This window comes from Lynx rufus, unplaced genomic scaffold, assembly GCF_022079265.1.
Source record: "Lynx rufus isolate CCGP_SWC_20201006 ecotype Redwood Valley unplaced genomic scaffold, mLynRuf1.p SCAF_17, whole genome shotgun sequence".
NCBI lineage: Eukaryota > Metazoa > Chordata > Mammalia > Carnivora > Felidae > Lynx > Lynx rufus.
This window is the reverse complement of record NW_025814831.1, coordinates 35,362,241-35,389,441: the sequence shown is the minus strand read 5'-3', so window position 1 is coordinate 35,389,441 and position 27,201 is coordinate 35,362,241. Positions and strand designations below refer to the sequence as shown.

At 35.7% G+C, this 27,201-nt stretch overlaps 1 protein-coding gene across 8 annotated transcripts in view; it reads left to right on the top strand.

Moving 5' to 3' along the window:
- Window positions 1–27,201, top strand: part of GPHN (gephyrin) — a 622,612-nt gene that overhangs the window by 530,479 nt on the left and 64,932 nt on the right. For all 8 annotated transcript variants that reach the window (XM_047079492.1, XM_047079490.1, XM_047079491.1 and 5 more), the window contains 5 exons: window positions 189–281; window positions 9,872–9,927; window positions 15,168–15,287; window positions 17,083–17,141; window positions 18,199–18,352. In XM_047079492.1, the coding sequence (XP_046935448.1) occupies window positions 189–281; window positions 9,872–9,927; window positions 15,168–15,287; window positions 17,083–17,141; window positions 18,199–18,352 (482 nt within the window). The remainder of the gene's footprint in view (window positions 1–188; window positions 282–9,871; window positions 9,928–15,167; window positions 15,288–17,082; window positions 17,142–18,198; window positions 18,353–27,201) is intronic.

Here is a 27,201-nt window from a genome sequence, read left to right as displayed (position 1 = left end):
CTTTCATTTCAGACATAAGGATACATCTTTTCCTTCTGTCTCCAACTCCTTGGGATAAAAATCAGGAGGTCTAACTGAGCCCATATACAAGCCTTGTCAGACAGGCACACATACCTACCTTGTTTATGACTGCCTGTTTAACCGATTACTCTCAACATCCATATTTTTCTTATATTCTCTTTTTTCAGATGGAATGGGGCGAGTCCTTGCTCAAGATGTGTATGCAAAAGACAACCTACCCCCCTTTCCAGCATCAGTAAAAGATGGCTATGCTGTCCGAGGTAAATATTTTGGGGTTTTTGAGTATCATCATACACTGTATTTTTTTTCCTTCAGATTTTTGACTCAGCCGAGGCACCCAGGGAGTTTTACATTTGTTTCCCCCTTGGTTATCAAAATAATTCAATCACGGATAACAATCTGGATTAAAACTTTTCAGTGAAAGTATTATAGTTACCTGAAAATGCTTGTTGACAAATAAATATGTGGAGATTGATTGAAACTCTATACTATAATTTATTCTTCTGACCTCTACACATACTGGTAGCAGACAGTCTTGGTCTAGAAGTTTTCCAGATGTTTTCTAGTTGAAAACTATGTGGTCCAAGAAAGAAGAGCAGATTTCCAGCACAGAGATAATGTAGGGTGGTCTTTTCTTCTGCTTTAAACCCAGACATTATTAAGGGCTTCTTAAAAAGCAAGCACGGTTCCCTGGAAGAACTGGATTTCAACGCTCTGAAACCTTACATCGTACCAGCAATTTATACCTTTGGAGTTGCCTGAGATTGCATAAAGGTTAAAAGCAAAATACTAAATAGCAGTTGCCTGCTTAAAGTCTAATCTAAGAACCCAAAATGAAAATGCAAGTGAATTACTTAGAAACTATTATTGGTTATTAACTCAAGGCTGATATCATTGAAGAAATGTCTAAAAACATTTCCCAGTTGACTAGAGCTGTGAAGACAGGTTCCCTTTTAATGGTCCTTTATGAAGTCTCTTACTTGTTTGTTGTTGTTGCTTTTACTCCATCTAGCCATTAAAAAAATTTCCTCTTTTTTATAATTAAATATATTCATTAATCTCCTCCATGTTCCATCACTATCTCTTAGCAGTATCTTTTTGTGTTGGAGACAACATAGCAAATGGTTAAGGTTATGGGCTTTGAAAAGCAAAGTCAGAGTTAATCTGGTTTCAAGTACCGATTCTATCTATGTAACTTTGAGCAAATTACCTAAACTTTTTGAGCTTCAGTTTTCTCCATGATGATAATTATAAAAATACTTACCCCCAACAAGTTGTTATGAGAATTAAATGAGACCCTAGAAAGCCTTAGTAAAGTATCTGGCACCAAAAACAAGCACACAATAATTGTTTTTTTAAACGTTTGATAATGGTAATTATTATTATCACTATCATTAGTATAATCACATTTCCTTAGATCATCTCTGGAAAGAAAGGTAACATTTATCTGAATTGTTCTCATATTCTACGTAAATAAAGTGGTGGAGAGATTAATTCCTACCAGTGTATTCCTTCACAGGAATACTATCTTAGATGTACCTCATTCAGCTTGATCCCACTAAAGGAGAGTATTTCTGAGAACCTGAATAACAAATCCCTGGCAGCTCTTAGGACTTTTTTTCTTCCAAATGTATTCCTTCTACAGTGCTTATTATAATGAATATTGTCCAGAAAGAAAATTAGTTCAATCTTCTGATAGCCTCATTGGCTCTTGTTGCTTCTTATTCTCCAACTAAAATGTCAGTTCTGTTTTGAATTTATAATTGGTAGCCATATAGGATTACTGTAAAATGACAAGGAATTCTTACTTCCAGAGTAGAACAAACAACTATAGCAGATGAAATACCAAAGGGATAAGAAAGTATTTTTTACATTCTTGATAATATAATATAGGAGAAAGTGAGAAAATAAATTATTGGAGGCAGAATTATTCTCAAACAGAATGTTGTTCTGTGATTTTTACATGAGTTAGCAACAGCTCAATAAAAAGAAATTATGCTCTTAGCTTTTCTAGTTGCCAGAAAGAGTGATTAGCCCACATGAGCCTCAAAAGAGCCTTTCTGCTACTATAGAATCTACTAAAGAAATTTTACTTAAAATTTCCTTTCGGTATCTTATTTTTTCTTTTGATTTGAAGTGGTGGTGTTTTAGTTATTTCACATGCATACACACACACACACACACACACACGTGTGCGCACACACGCATGCACACACATACAAACCATCTAAAATAACATCTCACAATATAAAAGGTTTAACAAACTATCATGCTCGTGATTCATTATGTGTTTCCTGTGAAGTGTTGGTAGTGTAGCTATCTCTAAGATACAGAATATGTAACAGAGACATAATACATAACAGATAACCATTGTGGATAAGGTTCAATCTCAAACTAAGAGTGTTTGATGTGTCTATGTATATATACCAACATCATAATTAAGGCAACAGAAGATATCAGTAAACGAAGAGGCATGGTCCTAGTTTCTGTGTTAGAACACTCGCCACAGGCAGTGTTTGGTAAAGAATATCCTTGAGGCTATTGTTGTGGCTCTCTACCACTCTACTTCGTGTACCTTCTTCTCTCCACCCCTGTCTTCCTTTACTCCCGTTCCTGTCTCCCCACTCCCTTTATTCTCCCTTTTTTCTTCTCCTCTGCCTTTGCCTTAGGCCTTCCAGTAATACCCAGTGGCACCAGTGAGCATTGCTAACCCTGTAGGTGTAAAGAGGTTGCTAACTTGCTCTGGATCACTAAGCATTAGCCAATATCCTTCAGAAACATGTGGCATAAAACTCCAAACCAGTTGGAGGATCACTTGCTTTAAGGTATGTGGGTTGCAAATCAAGACAGTAAAAAATGACTAAGCAAATAACAAATAGGGACAACTTTTAAAAAAAAAAAAAAGAATAGGGGCGCCTGGGTGGCTCAGTCAGCTGAGCGTCCGACTTCAGCTCAGGTCACGATCTCACGGCCAGTGAGTTCAAGCCCCGCGTCAGGCTCTGTGCTGACAGCTCAGAACCTGGATCCTGTTTCGGATTCTGTGTCTCCCTCTCTCTCTGACCCACCCCGTTCATGCTCTATCTCTCTCTGTCTCAAAAATAAATAAACGTTAAAAAAAATTTTTTTTTAAAAGAAAGAAACTGAAACAAAGAACTTTAAAAAAAAAAGAATAAAGTTTAAAGACTGCAGGAATCAAGGGATGATGATATAACAGGAAGACAAGTAACATGATAAACCTAAAACTGTATTCAGGATGGAGTGAGTAGTCGAGACGTCGTCGTCGTCGTCGTCGTTAAAGAGAAAGGGAGAGATTTATTTTGGGCTCAGGCAGAAGGGGAAGGTGCCAGGCTCAAGCCTTAACAATCACCCCAAGAATGGGGTGAATTTGAAAGATAAAAGCAGAGAAAAGAAAATTAAAGTAGCATGTTACCAATTAGGATTGATCTGGTATTTTTATTCGTATTTTTGAAGAGCTGTTTCTCTCTTCACACGAATTAAGCTAATCATCTTGATGCATTTCTGCCTTCCTGTAGAGATGCCGATGCCTGTCTTCTCAGTTTTCTTGGAGATGTTCGTGAAGGCAGAAGTACCTCAGAATACCACGTTCAGCTTTCTTGAAAATTTTCTATTTGAAAGGCTTATCCCTTCAGAACTTGTTTTACAGAGATGATTTAGAAAAAGGCAAAAGAAAGAACAAGCCACTAATTATTTTAAGAATCATGTGTAACAATTCTGGAAGGATACGAAAAATTTTTGCCATTTGGGTAAAGTAAATTTGAAAGGTTTTTTTTCTTTTTTACATCCTGATTGAAATACATGCATATGAAAAATACAGAAAATGAAAAAGAACATTTTAAAATTACCCTTTATGTCACTGCCTACCCAGCCACCATTAAGACTTCACTGTACTTCCAGTGGGTTAAAATGCATACGAAAATTCAGTATAACCTTTTTGATTCAGAGCTAGTCTTGTTCTTTCGGGAAAGCCATGTTCTAAGGTTTCTATTTCTCCCATCTAAATCTCTGGCCACAGCTGGTTTTCCATTTAATAACTTACTGCTTTCCACTATACGTCACTCTGGATAAAGAAGAGGGCCTTATGATGTGGGAGTATTACTCAAGTGAGCAGAGAGATATTCAGATTAATTAATTTTAGTCAGTTCCAAAAAGCCTAAAATACTGTATTTAAGGATATAGTATCTCTTTTCACAATACTAACAATAAATGAGCATTTTTTTTTCCAGGAAGATGATGGTAAAGAATATAAAATCTTTTCTCACTCACCTGTCCTACCCTTAACTTCCTGCTTTCCCTAAGAAAAAGCCACAGATTTAAAATTCCAAACAACTCACTTGATTTAATCCTTCAGTATGATTGCAAAAAGTATTAATCTTGCTGTGCTAGTCTTGTCACCTTCCCTTGCCCCCCAGCACTTTCTATAATCTTAATTTTAGTATATACATAAATGCTATTATCCTGCTGCCTATCATCCAGTCTTAGTGTGGTTCTATAATCAGTTTCTTAATCCCTCTGCCTTATTTGTCTGTCAACGATATTTCCTAGGACCTCTGAACATATGCTATCTCTATAGCCTCAGTTTATTCAGCCCTAACACGAAAAGGTTGAAACTCTTTATTATTGAAAACTAATGAATAGCTATAAAGTGTTTCAAGAGGCTTAAAGAGAGTTCACATATGGCTGGAAAATGAAAATGAAGAATTGTTCTATAGCAGATGGCTCGGGAAGATCATATTCTATACATTGCCACAATGAATAGTTAACTAATGGTATCCATTTTTAAATGATATCATTGAAAATCTTCAAATAAACAGGCGAAGAAGACTAAAAGTGTTTTCTGGACATTAAAAAAGGAAGGTGGTGGGGCGCCTGAGTGGCTCAGTCTGTTGAGCGTCCGACTTCAGCTCAGGTCACGATCTCGTGGTCCGTGAGTTCGAGCCCCGTGTCAGACTCTGGGCTGATGGCTCAGAGCCTGGAGCCTGCTTCCGATTCTGTGTCTCCCTCTCTCTCTGCCCCTCCCCCGTTCATGCTCTGTCTCTCTCTGTCTCAAAAATAAATAAATGTTAAAAAAAAAATGTAAAAAGGAAGATGGAAGTGGGAACAATGTCAGGATCTAGCACTGAAGTATTATGAATCAGTTGTATAATACATTTGCTTTTAGGATTTGATTTATATGACTTTTATCACTTCCTTCAAATTAAATTCTACAGTTACAAAAAAGAAAAATAACTTACTAACAAAAAAGTCTGAATATAGAGGAGCGGAGTTCTAAGCCTCTCCAGAAATCCTTGGAATCCATGCATGTTTTGCTAATGGCATATTGTGGCTTGCTTACTTAGTTACAAGCTTTAGGATCACATGCCAGCAGACCTCCACTTCTGCTCCTTCCCACCCAAGCTTATAGAATTCATCTTGAAAATGGCACCTTTTTTCACCTGTCTCTTTAATAGATATTTTGAAATAAATATCAGCAAGTTAGATCAATCATTATTTTTGTCTTTATAAGAAATAGTGAGCCTTCATGATAATATAAAATCAGGATTTCTGTTGTACTTCACTAGTTTTTATTCCTTACATTTTCTCTAAGTCTGAATTTGTCTATATTCAGTTCAGTCTTAGAGTGCCCTGCTCCTCAAAAAGGTAGTTCAGGAATGAGCTCTAATCGCATCAGCTTGTTAGGAATGTAGAACCTCAAGCCCTGTCCCAGACCTACTAAATCAGAAATCTGCATTCTAACAAGATCTGCAGGTGATTTGTGCACACTTGAAGGGTTGAGAAGCACTCTTATAAAAGAAATAATAAAAGCAACTGCTCTCTTGCCACCAAGAACCTTCTATAATGTGGTTTGACTGAGCCTTCTTTAGCTAGCAATATAGAGACATGTTTCCCAGATAGAAATTTTCAGGGCAAGGTGAAGAACATAGCTTAAGTGAGCACGTATTCTCTGCACAGTCAGTGCCCCTTTCCTGCAGCTTAGAATCATTTAAAGGCTCTTTCAGTTGTTGGCCTTCTTAACACTCTATTGCAGGCTCATTATTCAGTGACATTTATTTGGAGCATTTGTGTACAACATTGATATAAGGCATTTTCAGTGTAGGTGTATTTGCACATGTGGAGGAACAGAAGACAGGAAGAAAGTTGAAGAGCAGAGGGTTTCGAAAAAGAAACAAAAGAAGTGATCCCTGTCTCTTAGAAGCTCATAATCTCACTGAAGAAATAAAGTATACACATTTATGAAATTATTCAAGAAAATTTTGAAAACATAATTCTAATATGTACAAATCAGTTTACAAACTTTCCCCCTAAGTATTATGGAAATGCCAAATTCATTTCTTTATTCTTTTAACAAATATTTATTGAAAATCAATGATGAGCTAGGCACTATGCTAGACAGAATAGCAACATAATCTAAGTTATTATATAAAATTAAGCAGAGCAGTCTTTTTAAACATTCTAAATAGATGGTGAACATTGACTCACATTTGAAAACTGTAAAAATGGACCAGCAGAAAATGGAAGGCATCCAAAATACAGAAGTTTGGATTTTTTTTTTGAGAGAGAGAGTGCACGTGCCAACAGAGCCACCCAGGTGCCCCCAAAATACAGCATTTTGTGTTGAAAAATATTATTTATTTGTTCATTTATGCATGCATCTTTCTAAAAATATTTTTAGAATCCATACTCGTTCATTTATTGAACATTTTTAGTACTTCACATATTGAAAATTTATTGAATACCTATTATGCAGCAAGTGCTAGGGATTCCCCTGAGACAAATAAGCAAATAACTGCAAATAATTAGGAAGCCATAAATTAGAGTTATTTAGGGAATACACTGGGGAAACAAAAGAGAAAGTAGCTGACTCTTGAAGGAAGAGGAGTCAAATATGATTTCATAGAGAAGGTGACACTTGAGCTGAGTCTTAAAGACTAAGAAGTCTTTAATCAGAAAGCACAGGTAGGAAAAGGACACTCCAAGCAATGGAAGTAGCATGTATTAATGGAGTTAAAGTAGGAGTCATCTTGGTACTCTCAGGGAGCTACAATTCTAGAAATTGAGAGTGGCTAGAGTGTAAGATCTAAGGAGGGTATGAACCAGAGACCTTTGCACACAGGTGAAGATCTTTAGATGGAGCATTTCCACTCATTTCCCCCTCCCCTTCACACACACACACACACACACACACACACACACACACACACACACCCCTTCTGCCTACTTACCTTTCACTCATCCTTCATATTCACACCAGAAATCCTTTTGTCAGGGTGGCTTTCCCTGACTCTCTCGTATAGCTCACTTTCATTGCATGCTCTCATAAAATCATGTTCCTTTCCTTTAGAATGATTTTCTTAATTTGCATTTATACATTTATTAATGTGACTATCTGATTAGTATCTATCTCCTCCATTACATCAGTGGTTTTAACTACACCCATAGAAAGACACATATTAAATACATTATGCACAAATATATAACATATGTAACATACAATGCATATAAATGTACATATGCACACATATATAAACAAAATTGTGTTTCATGAAACAATATGATTCATCTTACCATGTGCAATGAAGTATATTTCTATTCATTCTGATTTTTAAAATTATTTACAAATGCGGGCACCTAGATGGCTCAATCAGCTAAGCGTCTGACTTCAGCTCAGGTCATGATCTCACAGCTTGTGAGTTCGAGCCCCACATTAGGCTCTATGCTCTCAGCGCAGAACCTGCTTCAGTTCCTGTCTCCCCCTCTCTCTGCCCCACTCCAGCTTATGCTTTCTCTGTCTCTCAAAAATAAATAAAAACATCAAAAAGATTATTTACAAGTTTATTTTACAGCCCACCTCCACATTTGATTTGAACATTGCCGTAAATTGGCATTGCATTAGAATAGAAGCCATGTCTGGTTTTACTCCATTCTGTTCCACCACCTAATATGACACTTAGGGCATAGAATATACTCAGTAGTAATTCAATGAATGAATGAAAGGAATAAATGGCTTTAAAATATATTATTTTTAAAGTATGATTATCCCGATGTTTTCAACAAGAAAACTGAAGTTTAGAGAAAGGCTTAATAATTTGCTGAAAGTCCTGAGGCTAATAATAGGCAGAACTAGGATTCAGATGCAGCTTTGTTTTACTCTAAAACACCATTAACTTCCCCTTGTGAAAGAGGGAAAAAGAGAAAATGTCTAGGTTGCTTATGATAGGTTGCAAGCTAGGAATATCTCTAGTAGAAAAATACTTTAAAATAAATTTATTCACCCTTGAGATGTAGTTAGTGTGGAATTCTGAAAGATAATTGACTTTTTAATTTTCTTCAATAAGAAAATCAAAATTCACTTTAAGATACTGTAAAAATAAGTGAGGGGATAGATGAAATAAGATTGCTAAAATGATAATTGTGGAAGCAATGATTCTATGTCTGTTTTATGTCTATTTTAAATTGTTCATTTAAAAAAAATTTTAAACACAAAAGCAGTATAAGAATAGCATTGCAGAAAAGCTGTTCATGTTTTTCAAATGGACACTGAAAATACAATAGGATTCTAAAAAGCACAAGAAAGCCAAGAGTTTATTAACTAAGATAGTCTATAAAGCACAAGATACAACATCTACTACATTAAGAAAAAGTTAATTCTTGTTCCTCTCTACATCAGGTTAACCAAAGCCATGCCAAAAAAAAAAAAAAGTGACTCATTATAAACAGTATTATATATAAGCCTTTAGAAAAATACCACTTTGTAGTCACATAAAAAAAGTGAATTTCATATGTCCTTTTTAAAAGAAATACTTTTCATTATTAGCATGATTGCAAATATAATTAAAACATTGATATAGAAAGTGTTAACTTTTTTGTGTGTCAGCAAATGTAATGCAGAACTGCCTATATATCATGATTTAGAAATAGCATTTTGGCACATTATTAAAAAAAACTGTGGGGTGCCTGGGTGGCCCAGTCAGTTAAGCATCTGACTCCTGGTTTCAGCTCAGGTCATGATCTCATGGTTTGTGAGTGCAAGCCCTGCATCAGGCCCCATGCTGACAGAGCAGACCTTGCTAGGGATTCTCTCTCTCCCTCTCACTCTTTCTGCCCCTCCCATGTGTGTTCTCTCTCTCTCTCTCTCTCTCTCTCTCTCTCTCTCTCTCTCTCTTTCTCAAAATAAATAAATAAACTTTAAAAAAAATACTATATTGGGAATTAAGGGACTGTGATTTAGTCCTGGCTCTACCACTAACCAAAACTTGTTCAACCTAAGTCTCTTCATTCTGTGACTCATTTCCTTCAAATGTTAGATGAAAAAAAAGAATATATGTTCTTTCTACTTGGCTGGATTACTATGAAAATCAGACCAAGTGATAAATAAGAAAATAAGGAATAGTTTAAAATTTTTAGAAAATGCAGAAATAGGAATGTAAATAGTAATATATCTGTATAGATAGGTGTATCCACTAATGTACACATACATCACACATACACACCTATAGAAAAGGTGGTATTTATTTAGGAGGATAGGCTAGAAGAAATAGTTCTTTTCAAAAAGCACAAGTATGGAAATTATGGAGCAACAGGGACCATCTCCCATGACATCAAGAAAGGACATGATTAGGATCACTTCTACTGGTACTTGTGAGTGGTGGATACCAAAGATCAAACCAGTAGTAACAAAGATATTGTCTGGTCTAGGAGATCAGAAAAATATTATACTTTCCTGAAGCCTTATCTGATCATTTGAGTCAAATTTTAGAATTCCAACACTAGGCCCTTATTCCTTGCTTTAGGACAATTTTGATGTTTGTTCTTGGTTCTGTTCACCTAACAGCTGCCGATGGCCCAGGAGATCGTTTCATCATTGGGGAATCCCAAGCTGGTGAACAGGTGAGATTCACAGGTCTGAAAAGCCCTGAAGATTTCAGTTTCATGGACTTTTAGCATCGAATTTTAAGCTACCATCATTGTAATGGAAATCTTAGATGTGGAGTAGACAGGGTATCAAAGAAGTTAAAGGATGGTTCCCATGAGAAAGAGACAAAAGAATTATTTTTTAACTGAAAGAATCTGCGTCTATTACTCTGTGTCTAATAATATATATTGTTGGTATGTTTCACCGACATGCCCCACATTTTCCAGTCCTGTGATTGGATAATTCTTCCTGTGTAAACATTAATGTTGTGAATAGAACTACAGTTTCTAGGTGATCTTCTTAGACTTTTCTCCAACTTGTGTTACCAACAAGGAAAATTAGAAGCAGCAAATTATTTAACCTCTCTACCTAATCATTTAAATTCGTTTTTCTCATTAGGGAGCTAGCCAGTGCACAGGTATACGTGTATGTCTTTTAAGAAAAGGAAGCACTAATGGGTCATAATGAATTACAATAGAAGTCCTCTATTTAATGCTTCTGAGACCAGTAATTGACCATTTAATTGGAAATAAGTGGAAAATGATTGTATATTTTTAAATAAACATAAATTTAACTGAAATAAATGAACATTTACTTGTCAATAATTTGATGGAAAGCCAAGACTTTTCTTTTAATAAGTATCTGCTATTTGAATTTGTCTCTGGTCTTTCTTACATAAATCACACCCCAAAGTACTCTATGTGATTTCCAATTTTGATCTTTAAAATGGAAAAAAATTCAAGGACATTTGCAAGTTATCTAAGTATAGAATCCTTTTAGATTTTTATTATATTTTTACAATTTTTAAAAGCTACTTCACCCACACCTAATCTGACAGTTGTTTTTAAGCAAAAATTTTTAATTGAGTTTTAACAGAGGTTTAACTTAATTTTTATAGGAAAAAAACTCTTTTCACACTCATATATCATTGATTTGCATAATATTTCATTAAACTACATATTTCAGTAGCAACTACTGCCACAAACTGGCACAAACAGGTATGGGAAGAAACTCATTTGAACTGTAAAGCAGTAGTTTACAATTATACAAGAGTCGAACAGCCTCAAACTTAAATAGTGCTGTAAGCATCATTATGTTTAAGAGGAAATAGAGAGCATATGTTAATCTAGTGAGTTTCTGAGGTTGGTTAAAAGAGTTCCTACCTTATTAAATAGAACCAGAAGAAGACCAATGTACTTTTTTCCTCTACTACTACCAAGCAGTTATAAGGACTATATAAAAATAAAGGAGGAAATGAATGGATGAATGAATGAATGAGTGAATATGGCAGTTTGGACAAAAGCTATGTTTCATGCCTTTTCTTCCTTTGCCTATTATGTGCTCCCATATGTACTGAAAATAGGGAGAAATTGAGGAAATATATAGGAGAAGGATGGTACCAGTGGTGATGACCCTAGCCTCCTCATCCCTACATTCAAGCATTGAGGAGAAATGTGTATAGATCTCTGAAGCCAAGCCTGGCACTATAGTGATTAGAAGCTGTACACAGGCTGGTTTCAGTCCCCATGACTGTTTTCCTGGCAAAAAGAACAGCTAGGCCTGGATCCCTTTTTTATAAATGACTGTTATTGTGACCTCAGAATTTGACTTCGATACATATTTTATTCAGTGTTGGGTGTCTAAAGCATCCACTTTTATAACAAAGGCACAAAGTACCAATTATTCTAGGTCTCTGATCTTCAATTGAGTCTATTCAACATTTATCAAACATACCTACTATGTATACCAAGCACTGTGTTAGGTTCTAGGTATATGAGGTAGATTAAGATATGATTGCTACTCTTAAGGAGTTTACATCCAGGGAGGAGACAGAATATAAATTAAATACAATATAATATGTTAAGTGCTAAACTAATGCTATCAGTCATGTACTGTGGAGCATAATAGAGAGGTTGAGCATTTCATCCTAGGAGGATTAAGAAAATAACATTGGAGCTGGACCTAAGAAAGTTTTTCAAAAACGGAAATGAGAAAAGGACATTCCAGGCCAAGAGAATAGTATAAATCAAGACACAGAGGTATTTTTAAAAATTGCATGGAGTGCTTAGGGAACTACAAATAGTTTGTGGTAGTCACAGCCTAGTATAAATACATAGGTAATAAATACATAGGTAACAGATTAATAAGGGTCTTGCGGACATCTTAAACTTTATTTACTAGTTAAGACTTCCAACTGGTACTAGAGAACTAGGAATACACGAAAAGTCATGAGACTTAAAAGTTGCTAACTTCTTGTAAGGTTGATGGAAAAAAGGATGAAAACTATGAGAAAGTGGGGTTTTTCTTCAAATTACCTGTGATGTCCTTTATCTATAACTAAGGTGTTATACAAACTTTGTAGCAATCTCAGAGATCTTATAAGAGCCAAATTACTCACTTTTTGAAAGTACGTACACTTGAGAATTGGGTGGCATTGCATACAAAGAGACGGTGATTTACAAAATTCTTTCTTGGTGTACCAAAATACTTGACCTTAAATCAAAATTATAGTTTGTTTTGGTCCTACTGATTAGCATTAGACACTTTCAAAGAAAATATTACGTGATTATGAAGTGCTGTCATTGGGCAAATCTCAAAAAACTCAATACCTCCATTAAGGAAAAATTGGGGTTTTAACATTTTTACTTTATATAAAACATAAGACATACCAATACAAATAAAGAGCAAGTTACTCTTAAAGAATTGTTAATCTTAACAATCTAAAGGAAGTACTTCACATATTCCTGGAGTTTTCAACCAATTACATTCAATTGAGTTTTGTATGTCTACTCTAGGTGGTTATATAAAAATATTTATATACCCAATAATATCTTTTACATTGGATCTCATATCAGTGAGCTGGTAGGAAGTCTTCACTAATCTTAGAGAGGAGCCAAATTTTTTATTTAATAACCACCCAAAAACACCTCTTAATAGGTGGCTTCTTGGTTTAAGCCAAGAAGTAGAGAAAATTACAGGTACAATCACAATAAAACTTAAAGTAAATTTACAGAATATGGTACATTGAGCCTGAATAAATTAAGGCAGGGATTCATGCTAACACATTACAGCCTAAGAAGCAACTGCCCTGAAACTCACTTTAGGATTCACTTTCTACCTTCACCAAAAAGGCAATTTCAGCAAAAGGAAGACCTGGTTAGGCCTGTATTAAATATCTTTGTTCCCCAGGCTTTTAAGATAGTTTTAGCATTAGTATATGTCATATCAAAACTTTAATGCTTTTAATCAAAAATCATTGCACTGCAAAATGGTCATATGTAGTAGATTAAGAGATGTCCCAGACAATAAATAATATTGAATTTATTGAATATGGGAAATAATATTGAATATGGGAGAAAAGCACAGAGAACACTGGAGTTACAAGCCAAGAAGGATAGAATACTTCATGTAGTTGTCAGCTACTGAGATCATACGGAGTTCATTCATTCATTCTAGAAATATTTATTCATAACCAACTTTGTGCTAGACACTTTCTAGGGTTTGGTATGATAGAGCAGTAAATATTTGTGTAAAATGGGTGATTAATGGGACTATACCCAAGAAATAGAAGTTAAAGGAAACAAAGGAATGTTAAGCACCTGGGTGCTACAACAGTGACACTCCATTACCAACCACCTCTAAGTCTGAAGAGGCAAAGAGAAAGAGTGGTGCCTGGATCAAGGGAGATTGATGGCTACGGGATAGGGCCACCCACTAGAAGCTGTAGCCGTCAATAGTAAAGACAATATAGCCATCACCAAACTGCAGCCCAGCAGGGAAAGAGCAAGGGGAATAAAAACCCTACTTTTCTCTTTCTCCTACCCTCTAATCTCTTGTTGTCCACTCCTATTGGCTGAACCTAACCAGAAGCGAGAGTGATGAGAACCTGGTTGAAATAGTCCATAGAGGTCAGCCTTCTGGGCCATTGCACAAGATCAAGAAGGATGATGTAATCAGAGAGGCAAACAAAAAATAAATTCCTGTCTTTGTAGGATTTATATTCTAGAAGGTAATAATGCACTTAACACTGTACTTTGCATAGATTGAAAGGTTTGATAATTTTAGCTATTGGTGGTATTGTTTGCAGCAATAATATTCTTGAAAGATTTATAAGACTGTTCTAATAAGTAAATTTCTGGTTTTACTTTGTACATCCAGTAGAGGGATATTTTCCCTTAACCATTCCCTAATTTTTTTTTAATGTGGTAGAAAATATGTATAGAAACGTGTTAGAAATATGTATAAATAAAATGTACCATTGTAACCACTTTTAAGTGTACAGTTCAGTAGTGTTCAGAATATTCACATTGTTGTGACCTAAGATTTTAAGTGTTTATGAAGCAGATATCTTTAGAAAAATCTCTTTCTTATTGAGAAGTTAACATCATGTCAGAATTTTCTTTTAGGGGAAATTTGAAGCATTCCTTTTCCCAACTGTGACCTAAGTCATGGCTTATGACAAGTGACTCTTCTGGGGCCAAATCAAACCTATCAAATGGATCTTATAAAAATATGCTTTTCTCTATGCTGAGAGAAGTTTGCAGGGCAAGTTCTGCAATCAATCTCTTGTACCTTCTATATGATAGTTCAAACAATGAAAATCTTGGATATAATGTTTAACCCAAATCATTACAGACAGTGAAACCATTTTTGAATTATTTAATTACATTTCCTAGACTTTTACTATTAAAAGGTGAACTAATATGGTTTAGAACTATTTTCAAGAGAAATAATTGAAATGATTTTTCTGGCTTGCCTTTATTAAATCAAAAAGTTTAGTTAATAACTAAATATTATTTCTTAAATATCAGAACTTCAGTAAATGACCAACATGCTAGTTTTTCATAATTGTCTTTCATAAAATCACATCACATGGCATTTTTTTTTTCTTATAGACACTCAAATCACTTACGTACAAGTATTAAGAAAATTCACATTACTTACGTTAGACACAATACTGGCAAATGTAAGTGGCAGTTCTTCAAAAGGAAAACAGGACGTCAAGAAAGACATCTAATGGTCACTACCTTAAATCAAGTTAAATCCTGTTGGGTGTAAACGTACCTGTTTGTGGGTAGTTTTTGTTACATGGGATCAAAATGAGTAAGAGTATAAGATTTTCTTTTTATGATTTGTTTCTAAAAATATTACATCTCCTGCAGACTTTTGCTTTGCAACAGCAAATCCATTCTTTCTTACATGTTTGTATTTCCAGCCGACTCAGACAGTAATGCCAGGACAAGTCATGCGGGTTACAACAGGTGCTCCAATCCCCTGCGGTGCTGATGCAGTAGTACAAGTAGAAGATACCGAACTAATCAGGGAATCCGATGATGTACGTCATCACCAGGTCTAACGGCTCTGTTCCTATGGCAACATTATAAATCATGCCCCTTTTCTGCAGTGTTTATAAGATTAATCCAGGCTTTTTTGGTAATGTTAGGATCTTACATTGTAGTGTATAGATCTCCAGTAAATAGAAATTGCCTTAGATTTGAAAAGCTTTTGTTACAGGAAATGTTTTTAGGATCATTACCATGATTATAACAGAATTTGAACCACATTTGATCCAAGAAATTTCACATGCAAACAAGGAAAGAAACTACCTCAAGATAGAAGAGCAGAGATACTAACTGTTGACATACCTTATAGCTGAGAAATTTGCTCATCAAGATTAGCTTTGGGGTACCTGGATGGCTCAGTTGGTTAAGTGTCCAACTCTTCGTATCAGCTCAGGTCATGGTCTCATGGTTGGTGAGACTGAGCCCCACATCAGGCTCTGTGCTGTCAGATTCTTGGATTCTCTCTCCCTGTCCCTCTTTGCCCCTCCCCTGCTTATGTGTTCTCTCTCTGTCTCTCTCTCTCTCTCTCTGTCTCTCAAAATAAATAAACATTAAAAAAAAAAAACAAGACTAGCTTCTGATAAAATGTGAAGGAGAATTTAATGAAAAAGAATTTAACAGAGAAATTCTTGAATATTACACTAAGCCAACCATTTGAACCTAATAACCCATCAACTATGGTTTCCTGTAATTCAGGAAACTCTTTGTCATCAAATGATAGCTGGAAATATTAAATATATGTCAGTGCCCCCTCTTTTGCCTACAATAAAGGACCCTGGGATTTTTTTTTTTTTTTTTGGTCTAAGCAGGCCTTCATCTCACTGAAACTAGTGGCAATTATTAGAACCAGAGGATCAGCCACTAATAAAAGAATAGTTTCAACTGAGGTTTTAATGATTGACTATCTTGTTTTTTGAAGAAGTTTAAGATATTTTATATCTTAAAAGGTAGAGCTAAAAATAAATAATATTCTTCTGGGCTGGGCATATAGAAAAATTCGGGCATGCTGAGAGACAAACACTTTTCTTGATCTGGGATTTTCTTTTTAATCACTTTCCCACATGAAAGGCTTATAAAATTCAACTCTTGGCATACAGATCACATTGCTTGCTATTAAAACTGTCCAACAGATTTATTGGCATCAGGGAAGCCAGCAGAGCATTGAAATCCAGACCATACATATCCACAAACTCTGCCACATGACAAGACACAATTCCAGTATCACAATATTATTCACAGCCCCAAAATGTAAAATTAATGATCACCATTAATTTACAGAAACCTACTGCCAGGCAAACTGTAAGCCCTTCACTGAAATTTCTCCAGATATTTGGAAAACTTGGCATAGTATTGAACCCATGATTCATGGGAACAGAAGAAACAGGTTATTTCCACACATATTCACTGTATCTATTAGGGTAGCCATATAGGTATGTCTTTTGTTCTCCCTTGAGAATGCTGCTTACAATGTAAGATCCAATATTTTAATTGATACATTTTTTAGTATATGTGCTGCCAAAGCAAGCACAATTGATACATTTTTTAAAAGCATGAATATTATGAAAAAAAAAGCCTTTATTTATATCTTGGCATCAAACCTAATTTTTTAGGACCCTGTGGTAGACATTTATCATGTTCAAATGTTTAGCAAATAGTTCTCCATTTCTTTATCTTTGTATGTATCCTGGACCTAGCTGATGATAAAAGCATCTGAGTAGCTAAATTCTGTTGACCAGAAATTCTGTTAGATCGTTCTGTTTGAAATTACATGACTTGTTCTCATTATAGGGCACTGAGGAACTTGAAGTACGAATTCTGGTGCAAGCTCGGCCAGGCCAAGATATCAGGTAAGTTCATAATATATAGAATGCATAGCCCACTTTTGTTTCTACATGATCATGAACTTGAGAGAGCATGGCTATTATAAACCCACAGTTCAGTTAATTAGCCATTAGCATTCAGGGATTTTAACAAGTAGTAAAATGAACTTTCTTAATTCTACATCTCATGTCTGCTCTGCCTGCTTTTTCATAAATGTGGTAAAGGCAAATGAAATAGTCAAAACAACATGTGAACAAAGTAAAGTCATGAGCCCACTTAATCCACAGTTAATCCTACTTCCAGATAATCCAGTCACCCAACTGTAGCCCTAGACAATCCAGAATTTGGTATCAACACAGGTAATCCCAGAGCTGAGTTTTTATGCAATTAGATGGTAGTCCCTCCTCTACTGACTATCAATAATAATAATCTGTTACTCTTTATATACAAAGAGGAGATTACTGTCTTACCATAAATAGTGCATATACTTTAAATTATTTTTCTTACTTTGGAATATGTTTGCCCTGATCCTGTCAATACTAATTTGCTCAAATGTCTTCATAACAAAGCTACAATTCTCACATCCCTCTGGCAGGAAGCCAAGTTGAATGGACTTCTACAGCCACAGACCTGGGTCAGCCTAAATTGTCTGAATAGAAATTATCTCTGTGGTAACCTCATTAGTGTTATTCTCCTCACCTCAAAGCTAACAAGATATGGACTCTTATCATTAATGCCACTAGATATTTTCATATAAATTCTTACCTTACATCAAAGAAAGTTTTCAGTTGGCATTTTTGGCTGTAATGTGGTACAAAGTAATTTGTAAAACAGTTTTCGAATATGAAGTAACACTGTTTAGCAGTAATAGATAGAAATCCTATTTCTCTCTTCTATTGCGTGATTTAAGTTTTTTATTAAAAAAGCCTTGAGTTTTTAGAATCTTTTATTTTATTGTTCTGTTCCTGCCTCATCTCTTGACTTTTTTCTCCTCTTGAGTGTGTCCTCCTTCTCTGACACTAAAGTTAGTTGAAAAAATACTATTCTTAGTCATCTTGCTTATGGTTCTTCTTTGACTTTCAGACCCATCGGCCATGACATTAAAAGAGGGGAATGCGTTTTGGCCAAAGGAACCCATATGGGCCCCTCAGAGATTGGTCTTCTGGCAACTGTAGGCGTCACAGAGGTTGAAGTTAATAAGTTTCCAGTTGTTGCAGTCATGTCAACAGGGAATGAGGTAAAAAAAAAAAAAAGGGGGGGGGGCGGTGAGAGGGTAATTGGGCCTTCAGATAGAAGTATTTTTGAACTCTTCGTTGTAAATAGAACATTATGGATTATAGATTTTACCACATTCCTACATTACAGGGAAATAAATTAGCTTCAGAATAATTCAAATACAGAAGAAAGAGGAGGAGTAGAAATTACATATTGAGAAATGCTCCCTTCCATTATTAGAATGAAATGTTACAACCAATGGCTTTTCCACACATTCAGTATATATAAACAAAGAATTTTGACTGCTAGCTATAGATACTCAACTGTGCACATTTAGTGCCCAGTCTGTTAGGACAATGCATTGTGCCCACCCACCTGCCGAGATGATGGGCCATTTCTGTGTGGGAAATAATCAGTGAATTGGAACACAGTGGTTAGCCCTTCTTGCTGGAAGTTCCATGTGATTCTTAATCACCAGGAAAGATTTGATAACCTTTCTTTCTTTTTTTCTAAAGATAGCTTCTCTAGTGGCCTTCTTCTCAGAATATGTCAAGTGTCATTTCAGCCCTGATTCAGGATGGGGAATTTAGTCAGTCTTTCTCTGAGAACTCTTGAAAAATTGCCTCTTCCATGTTTTGCTTAGGTTATACAAAAATTCAGTTGGAGGATCTAATGAAACTGGGAATATTGAAAAATGGGTGTGCTGGTAATTCAAAGCCTAAGAGCAGAATCAAAAACTACAGAGATTTATTTCGACTTTACACCTTATTATTTTTAAAAAGATTAACAGGATTTCCTTTTTCTCTCTTTTAATCTCCTAATTTTGTTCTGAAAATAAGCCATTTATTTGTACCATTGTTTTTAATATCTTAAAGTCTTAAAAACGAATATTTTTCAAAGGTCTTTCCATTACCCTTATAGCTCTTTTGGAAAGAGCAAAAGAAAGGAATAGAATATTTGTTTTGCTAATGGAGAGATGAATCCATATTCTACACCCTGTATAGCTGCACTGGTCATTCCCTAAAATGATTGATTGACCCAAAACAAACATTCTTTTTTTTTTTAAGTTTATTTATATTTTGAGAGAGAGAGAGAGAGAGAGAGAGAGAGTGACGGAGGGGCAAAGAGAGGGAGAGAGAGAATCCCAAGCAGGCTCCACGCTGTCAGCATGAAACCAAATGCAGGCTCAGTCTCATGAACCATGAGTTCATGACCTGAGCCAAAATCAAGAGTCAGACGCTTAACTGACTGAGCCACCAAGGCACCCCCCAAAACAAACATTCTTTTCTAGTGGTCTACATAGTAATGTTTTTAATATCCCTAGGACTAACGGACACTATGTTTAGCATCAGAAAGAAATTTCTGTTAAACTGGCATATTTAATGAACTATTCTTATTTGGTTTTTTTTGGTTTTTTTTTTTAATTTTTTTTTTCAACGTTTTATTTATTTTTGGGACAGAGAGAGACAGAGCATGAACGGGGGAGGGGCAGAGAGAGAGGGAGACACAGAATCGGAAGCAGGCTCCAGGCTCTGAGCCATCAGCCCAGAGCCTGACGCGGGGCTCGAACTCACGGACCGCGAGATCGTGACCTGGCCGAAGTCGGACGCTTAACCGATTGCGCCACCCAGGCGCCCCTGAACTATTCTTATTTGTGATTTATGTATATGCTTTGTGTATCTCAGTGAGTTCAGGGGGGTTGGGAAAGCTAAAGATAATGAGCAAATTCATAAGTAACTAGTTATTAGGCAACTTTGTTTAAGCTATATTTCTTGTATTCCTCCTAATGTTTTTGTAGGGCTGGACAGCATTCTCAATTATCCCCCAGAATACATTGGTAGTACTTTAAAAAAAAGTACTATCACACATTCTATATTAAAACTATTTACTAGTGATAAAGAAAAGTGATGGGGTAAGAATAGAGATGATACTTACATCATGGAATCTAAGGAAGAATTTGTAGTCCCAGCTCCCTGCCTCCATAGGCTTGATTATCTTTGGAGAGGCTTTGATAGGTACTATATGACTCCATTCCCCTACTTTCTCTGGCCTGCTGTACTTACTGTGGTTTTCCAAGGGACTAATGTATGTAAATTCTATAAATCTCTGGTTCCATATAGCTTAACATTCCTTCCCTATTTCCATCCAAGGTTAGCCATTCTTGTGACTCTCTGTGATTGTATAATTTATTTCAACATATGTTTATTGACTGCCTCTATACCAGGCACTAGACTGGAAACTGGGGGTAAAAGATGAATAAAGTATAGTATCTCTTCTAAAGGCTTGAGGTCTTTGATAGAAATAATGGGAAAAAATATTAATTTTCAGATAGGCCAAAAGAAATTATACTTGTCTATTAATGTGGCAAGTCTATAATTTAATCACAGTACACACTCCTCTTAAGTACTAACTTCCCCTGATATGTGTGGCTTCATATATGTCCACTTTTTAATCCAGTGTGGTATATAGGTAAGTGGAATAGTGGCCTGAGGCAACCCAAAGAATGCCATACAAGATGTCTGTCTTTAAAACCTGCCCAGTATTTTACGAGTACATGTGTTTGTTCTGGATAAGGGAATTATTTCAAAATTGAAGAGGTACAGTTATGAACTATAACTAATACAGAACAGCCAATGTAATTATGTAATCATGGCATACACTTCCAGCCTCGTTCAATAAATATTCATTAAGCATCTATTACATGCTGGAATGCCCATCAGGGATTATCTTAACTAAATATCAGACTTATATAAGATGCGAATACACTGTATCATGAACCAGTTTATTTAAAAGGATTTTGAACAGGAAACTCTGTCCAGCAAGGCTGCACCAGACTTTCATCTTTGGTGAAACTAGTCCTCTTAATCATCTACACAGCCATCCAAGAGCTATTCTCTTTTTTCAAGTGACATTCAGGTACAATGGAACAAGAATTATACTAAAAGAGTATGGGAGCCACCAACATAGAAGCATATCCTGCATGGGAATCAGTATTTCTTATAACAGTCTTAGGCAGCTACCAGGGTCCCTACAAGGGAAATGTCCAGATACAAGTGTCATCACGTTCACAAAAGCCCAAAGATGTTACTTTCCACTAGGGATTTATAATTCATTTATAGTTCCTTCTAGTCCATATGCATGTTACCAATCAGAGACCATTTTTGCCATAAGAATTGCTGCCTGGTAACAAGCTGACATTTCATCTGTATCAAATTTCCAGGAGAACAGAGCTAGAAAGTTAACCCAAGGTCAAATTTGTCCTTAGAGATGGAAAAAGGTTTTGTTAATTAATTCTTTACCCTCGCATAAGAGGATGCATTATCTGTGGCAAATTAGAAAATAATAATAAAACTAACTACAAGTCGTTCTGCTTTTTATTATCACCATACACTGGCAATTCTAAACAATGTCAGTGGTAAAATATTCTTCTCCACTGGGGCAAACCATTTCCACCACCCCTCCCTATTTAGTATACTATACCATACTGATGCTAGGCGCTGTTCTGACTGCTCAGGATATAGCAGCAAACAAGAAAGACAAATCCCTGTTCTTAATAGAGGTAGGGTAGAGGTGGATAGTCAATGAACAAGTAGTCATCAATGGTTTTATAAAGAAAAATAAAGAATGGTAGATAAAGACTGGTAGTAGAAGAGGTATATGCCAGCTATTATCTGTTGAAACCTACCCTACATCAGCCCTTTCATGCTCTCCCCTATACAATAAGGCTAGAAGCCTGAAAACCCAATTTCCCGGGCTCTCTATTGGTTTTGCATTTGGGATGTATTGACACAATATTAGAAGTTGGAAGGAAGTTAGCAGAAGTATAAGCTCCTCAACCTTCAGTAACATCACTTTCCCCCAGTAGCCCTAGAGACAATGGTGACTTCCTGCAGTTACTAATCTTTGGAAACACACTTTTTTCCTTTTGCTTCTCCAACCCTCCCAACACATTTGTACCCAATTCTTAGTATTAAGTCCTTTCTTCTCCCACTCCCCTGCATTTGAAATACCTAGAGGATTTGGTTTTCCTTTCCAGACCTGACTGATAAAGTCTTCTATTTTATATAGGGTAATCAGGTCTCACTGATGAGGCAAAATTAGAGTGGAAATCTGAAGGTATTAAGGGTGTGTGCCATAAGGGGAATTGAATTCCAAGCAGAGGGAACAACAGACAGAAAAGTTCTGAGGTAGGGTGTATGCTCATCATGTTTGAGGAATAGCAAGGAGGTCAATGTGGCTGAAGTACAGAGGAAAAGGAGCAAAGTAAAAGGAGATGAGGTTGGAAAGATAACAGAAATAAGACCATTTCATTCTAAATAGTCAGTTTTGAGGAAGAAAAAGATAACATGAAACCTAACATTTCCTAAATTTTTAAATGTTTGCTCTGATATCAACATCACATGGCATATAGAAAAGGGAGACTAGTTAGAAAGATATGGAATATCCAGGAAATGGGGAAATATTTGGTAGGAAATAATCAGATCCAGCAAATACTTTGAAGATTAAGCCAACAGGTTTTGCTATTAATTCAAAGTAGAATTATATAAGAGAAAGTGAGGAGTCAAGATAAACTCCAAAGTTTTGACCTGAGTGTTTCTAGAGATAGTTATCACTTACCCATGTGAGAAAGATTGGGCAGCAGAAATCAGGGCTTTTGTTTTGGACAAGTTAAGTTTGAGATACTTTTTAGAAATCCTGGTAGAAATATTGAGTAGGCAGTTGAACATACTGTCTGGAGCTTAGGGGAAAGATTAAAGCTAAAGATAACATATTTGGAAATTATCAGCATATACACAGTATTAAAATCATGAGACTAGATAATCAAGTCACATAGGAAATGAATATAAATAGGAGATAGGAGATACAAATTTTACACTTAGGAGACAGCTATATCTTCCTTCTCTTTCCTCAACCTTTATACTGCCCAGTTTTGTTTTTCTTTTGTTTTGTTTTTATACTTCCCAATTTTATTTCTAATTTTGACTCTTTATGCTATCATCTCTTTGTTCCTCAAATACATTCTGATCCCCTTAAAACTGTAGATGGTGACCTAAAGGCCTTTACACTGGACATCAGTCAGCCCACTGCAAATTAGTTCAGGAAGTCAAGACTGAATGCATGTTAACTAGTTACTCAAGTAGAAGCAATAATTATTTCTTTAGTAGGTGCTGGCTCTTCTAGTTCGAAGGGTACTCTTTCAGTTATTTTCAGTCATATTCCATAACTTACATTTATTCATTTAATATCCCTTCTCTCTCTCTCTCTCTCTCTCTCTGTCTCACTATCACATACACACAAACACACGCACGCATGCACGTGCGCACGTGCATACACACAGAATTAAATCTATTCATCTCCACTACATGTTTGCTTATTCTATTCCATCTTTTATCATTTTCTTGGCCACCATCAAAAACAGATGCCTGTACAAACAAGCTCTCTAAAATGTAAAGTCTCTGTAAAATCTCCATATACTACTCTTTGGGCCCTCCACAAGCAGCTGCTGTTAGAAAACTATACTTGACTTCACTAATAAGAGAAGGAACAAGAAGTTGAGTATCTCCTGTGACCAGTACCACTATGTGCTTTATGATTAAAGCAACATCATGAGGGTAGTATAATTATCCTTCATTTTAAGTAAGAGAAAATTAAAGCTCAAAAACAAAGCAATTTTCCCAACATAATCTATTTTGTGTAAGGATAGAGGTTGATTTTACAACTAAGTCTTCTGGTTGTAATGACTTTTTTTCTTCCCTATGCCACAATGCTTCCCACGGGAATCTCCTTAAATTTCATATCTCCAGCTTTTAATGGCAGCCCTGAAACCTATCAGGTTAAGTAGTTTTTACTGTCATTAGTGTCTTCTAGCTATACTGTACTTACTCTCCAGATTAAAGACTATGACTTAACCACTTTAAAGTTGCTCTCACTATCTTCAGATAGCCTCACTCCTTTAATCTGTTCCTTTGCTTTCTACGCTGATACCTAAACTGGTTGACTCTATCCTCTACTGTCTCCATTTTTGCTCCCAAGCAGAGAAACATTACTGAAAAAATTAATAGAACTGTGATTACCCAGCCTACAACAAATTTCTGCCACTTAATGTCAACCTGGTACTTAAAATTGCTTGGTAATCCTGATGTCACGGTCTTGTTGATTTCCTAGCACATTCCCCTGTGGATAGTTCATTCATACATTCTGTACCCTCTTTATACCTCAGTAATAGTCCTTCTTTCTCACTCTTGGCATCTTTAATGGAAAAATGAAACTAAGAAATATGTGTCAAACTGAACTAGATGAGGGCTCCCTCATCTTTTCTTTTTTTTTTTTTTTTTTTTTAATTTTTTTTTTCAATGTTTATTTATTTTTGGGACAGAGAGAGACAGAGCATGAACGGGGGAGGGGCAGAGAGAGAGGGAGACACAGAATCCGAAACAGGCTCCAGGCTCTGAGCCATCAGCCCAGAGCCCGACGCCGGGCTCGAACTCACGGACCGCGAGATCGTGACCTGGCTGAAGTCGGACGCTTAACCGACTGCGCCACCCAGGCGCCCCACCTCATCTTTTCTTTAACTAAAAATTTTCCCCATTCCTTTAGCTATCTTTCTTTCCTCCAATCTAAAAGGAAATGGTATTTCTTTCTAAGAACAATTCCTCTACTTCTACCTTTAAATTCATTCTTTCTCACCTTCCTCATAACTTTCTAAATTATTTTTTTCTGTCTTTGATTACTTTTTCTTTAATGGCTTATCTTCCTTCTATATCCAAATATACAGTGATTACCACTCTCATAAGAAAACCTATACTTAAACACCCTATTGCCTCCTTGAGCTACTGCATTGTTCCCCTCCTACTGACTACTAGGTTTGTGCAAAGAGAGATCTGCACTCATTGCATTTCTTCTTCACTATCCACTTAAAAACAAAAACAAAACAAAACAAAACAAAACAAAAAAATCCCAAATCTATTTAGTGCCCCATTAGCACAGAAACTGATTTCCTGAAGACAGTAATAACTCCTAATCTCCAAATCCTGCTCTGATATTTATCCTCCCTAACCTATCTATACTATTTAGTATCAGTGACATTCTTCACTTACCACTTTGAAACTGTCTCTTATATTCTGTGATTCCATCCTGTTTGATGCCCCGACTACTACTTCTGTCGTTCCTTATCTTTCTCCCATTCGCTGAATGGAGTATTCTTTCCCAAAATTCTGTTCCACTGCTGTGTCTTCCCACTCTCTAAATTCTCCCTTAGAGTTTTTCTCTCATTTGAATACATGCAGGTAATTTCCCATATCTCTAGCCTCAATCCTGACCTCTTTTTTTGTAAATTCAAGCCTTCATTTTTAACTTTCTTTGGATATTTCTACCTGATGTTCCACTATTACCTAATCTCACTCACCATCTTTCCCTTTCTACCACCATAAAGAGTGGAATACTTCCTTCTAGATTTGCCTTTTTCTTTGCTGAAGGCATCACTATTTCCTGGAACCCTTTTTGCCAAGGCCATCAGTGACACTTAATTTTTTTTTCATCTTTAATTGTGGTAAAATACACCTAACATAAAATTTACAATCTTAATCATTTTTAAGTGTATATTTCAGTAGTGTTAAATGCATTCATATTGTTGTTCAACCAGTCTCCAGAACTATCTGAAATTCTGTACTCATTAAACAACAGTTCCTCATTTCCCCCTCCCTCCAGACTCTGGCAACTACCATTCTACTTTATGTCTCTATGAATTTCATTACTCTAAGTACCTCCTGTAAGTGGAATCACACAGAATTTGCCTTTTTGTGTCTGGCTTAATTCACTTAGCAAAATATCTTCAAGGTTCGTCCGTGTTATAGCATGTGTCAGAATTTCCTTCCTTTTTACAATTGAATATTTCATTATATATGTGTGTATGTATGTGTGTGTATATATTTATATAAAAATTATATATATAACATATATAAATTTATATAAAAATTCTATGTCTATAAATACACACACACACACCCCACATTTTGTTTATCTAGTCAGCCATCATGGGCACTTGGGTTGCTTCCACCTTTGGCTATTGTGAATGATGCTGCTATTAATAGGGGTGTGCAAATATTTCTTTGAGACCCTACTTTCAATTTTTGGGTGTACGCTATCTTTTTAACATAAGGAGATTAGGTGTAGTGACAGCTTACTTATAGGAAAACAGAAAATACAAATAAGCATTGATTCACTACTTACTATATATGAGCTCCTACTATGTGCCAAGTACTATTTTAGTTGCCAGAATACAGTAGTTAACAAAAAAACACAGTGGTCCCCGTCCTCATGAAGATTGCATTCTAGTGTAGTGCAAAAAGGGAAAGAAACCACTGCTAACATTTTGATATATAGTCATTCAATTTCTGTGCTTATATAAATATATATTTATTTGTAAAAATGAGACAGTGCCATAAATACTATTTTATTTTCTGGGTTTTATTTTTTCAGTTAAATAGCATATCACAAATCTTTCAATGGCAGTGATATGTGTCCATAATGCATCAATGTCTATAAAGAGTTCTGTTATATGTATCATAATTAATCAGTTCCCTATTGTTAGATATATAATTTGTTGACCATTTTTTACCATTGAAATAAACAATGTTGTGATGAACATATTTATCTGCATCTACCAAAAAAAAAAGAGATACACTCAAAAATAATAGAGGTGAATCAAAACGGAATTGTTAAAAATATTTAATCCAGAGGAAGACAAAAAAAAGAAAAAAGAAAAGAAAAGAAAATGGAGGGGGGAATGTAGGAAAAAAGAAACAAAAAAAAGCAACAAACAGAAACCAATATAAAATGGCAGACGTAAGCTCTAACATATCAATAATTACA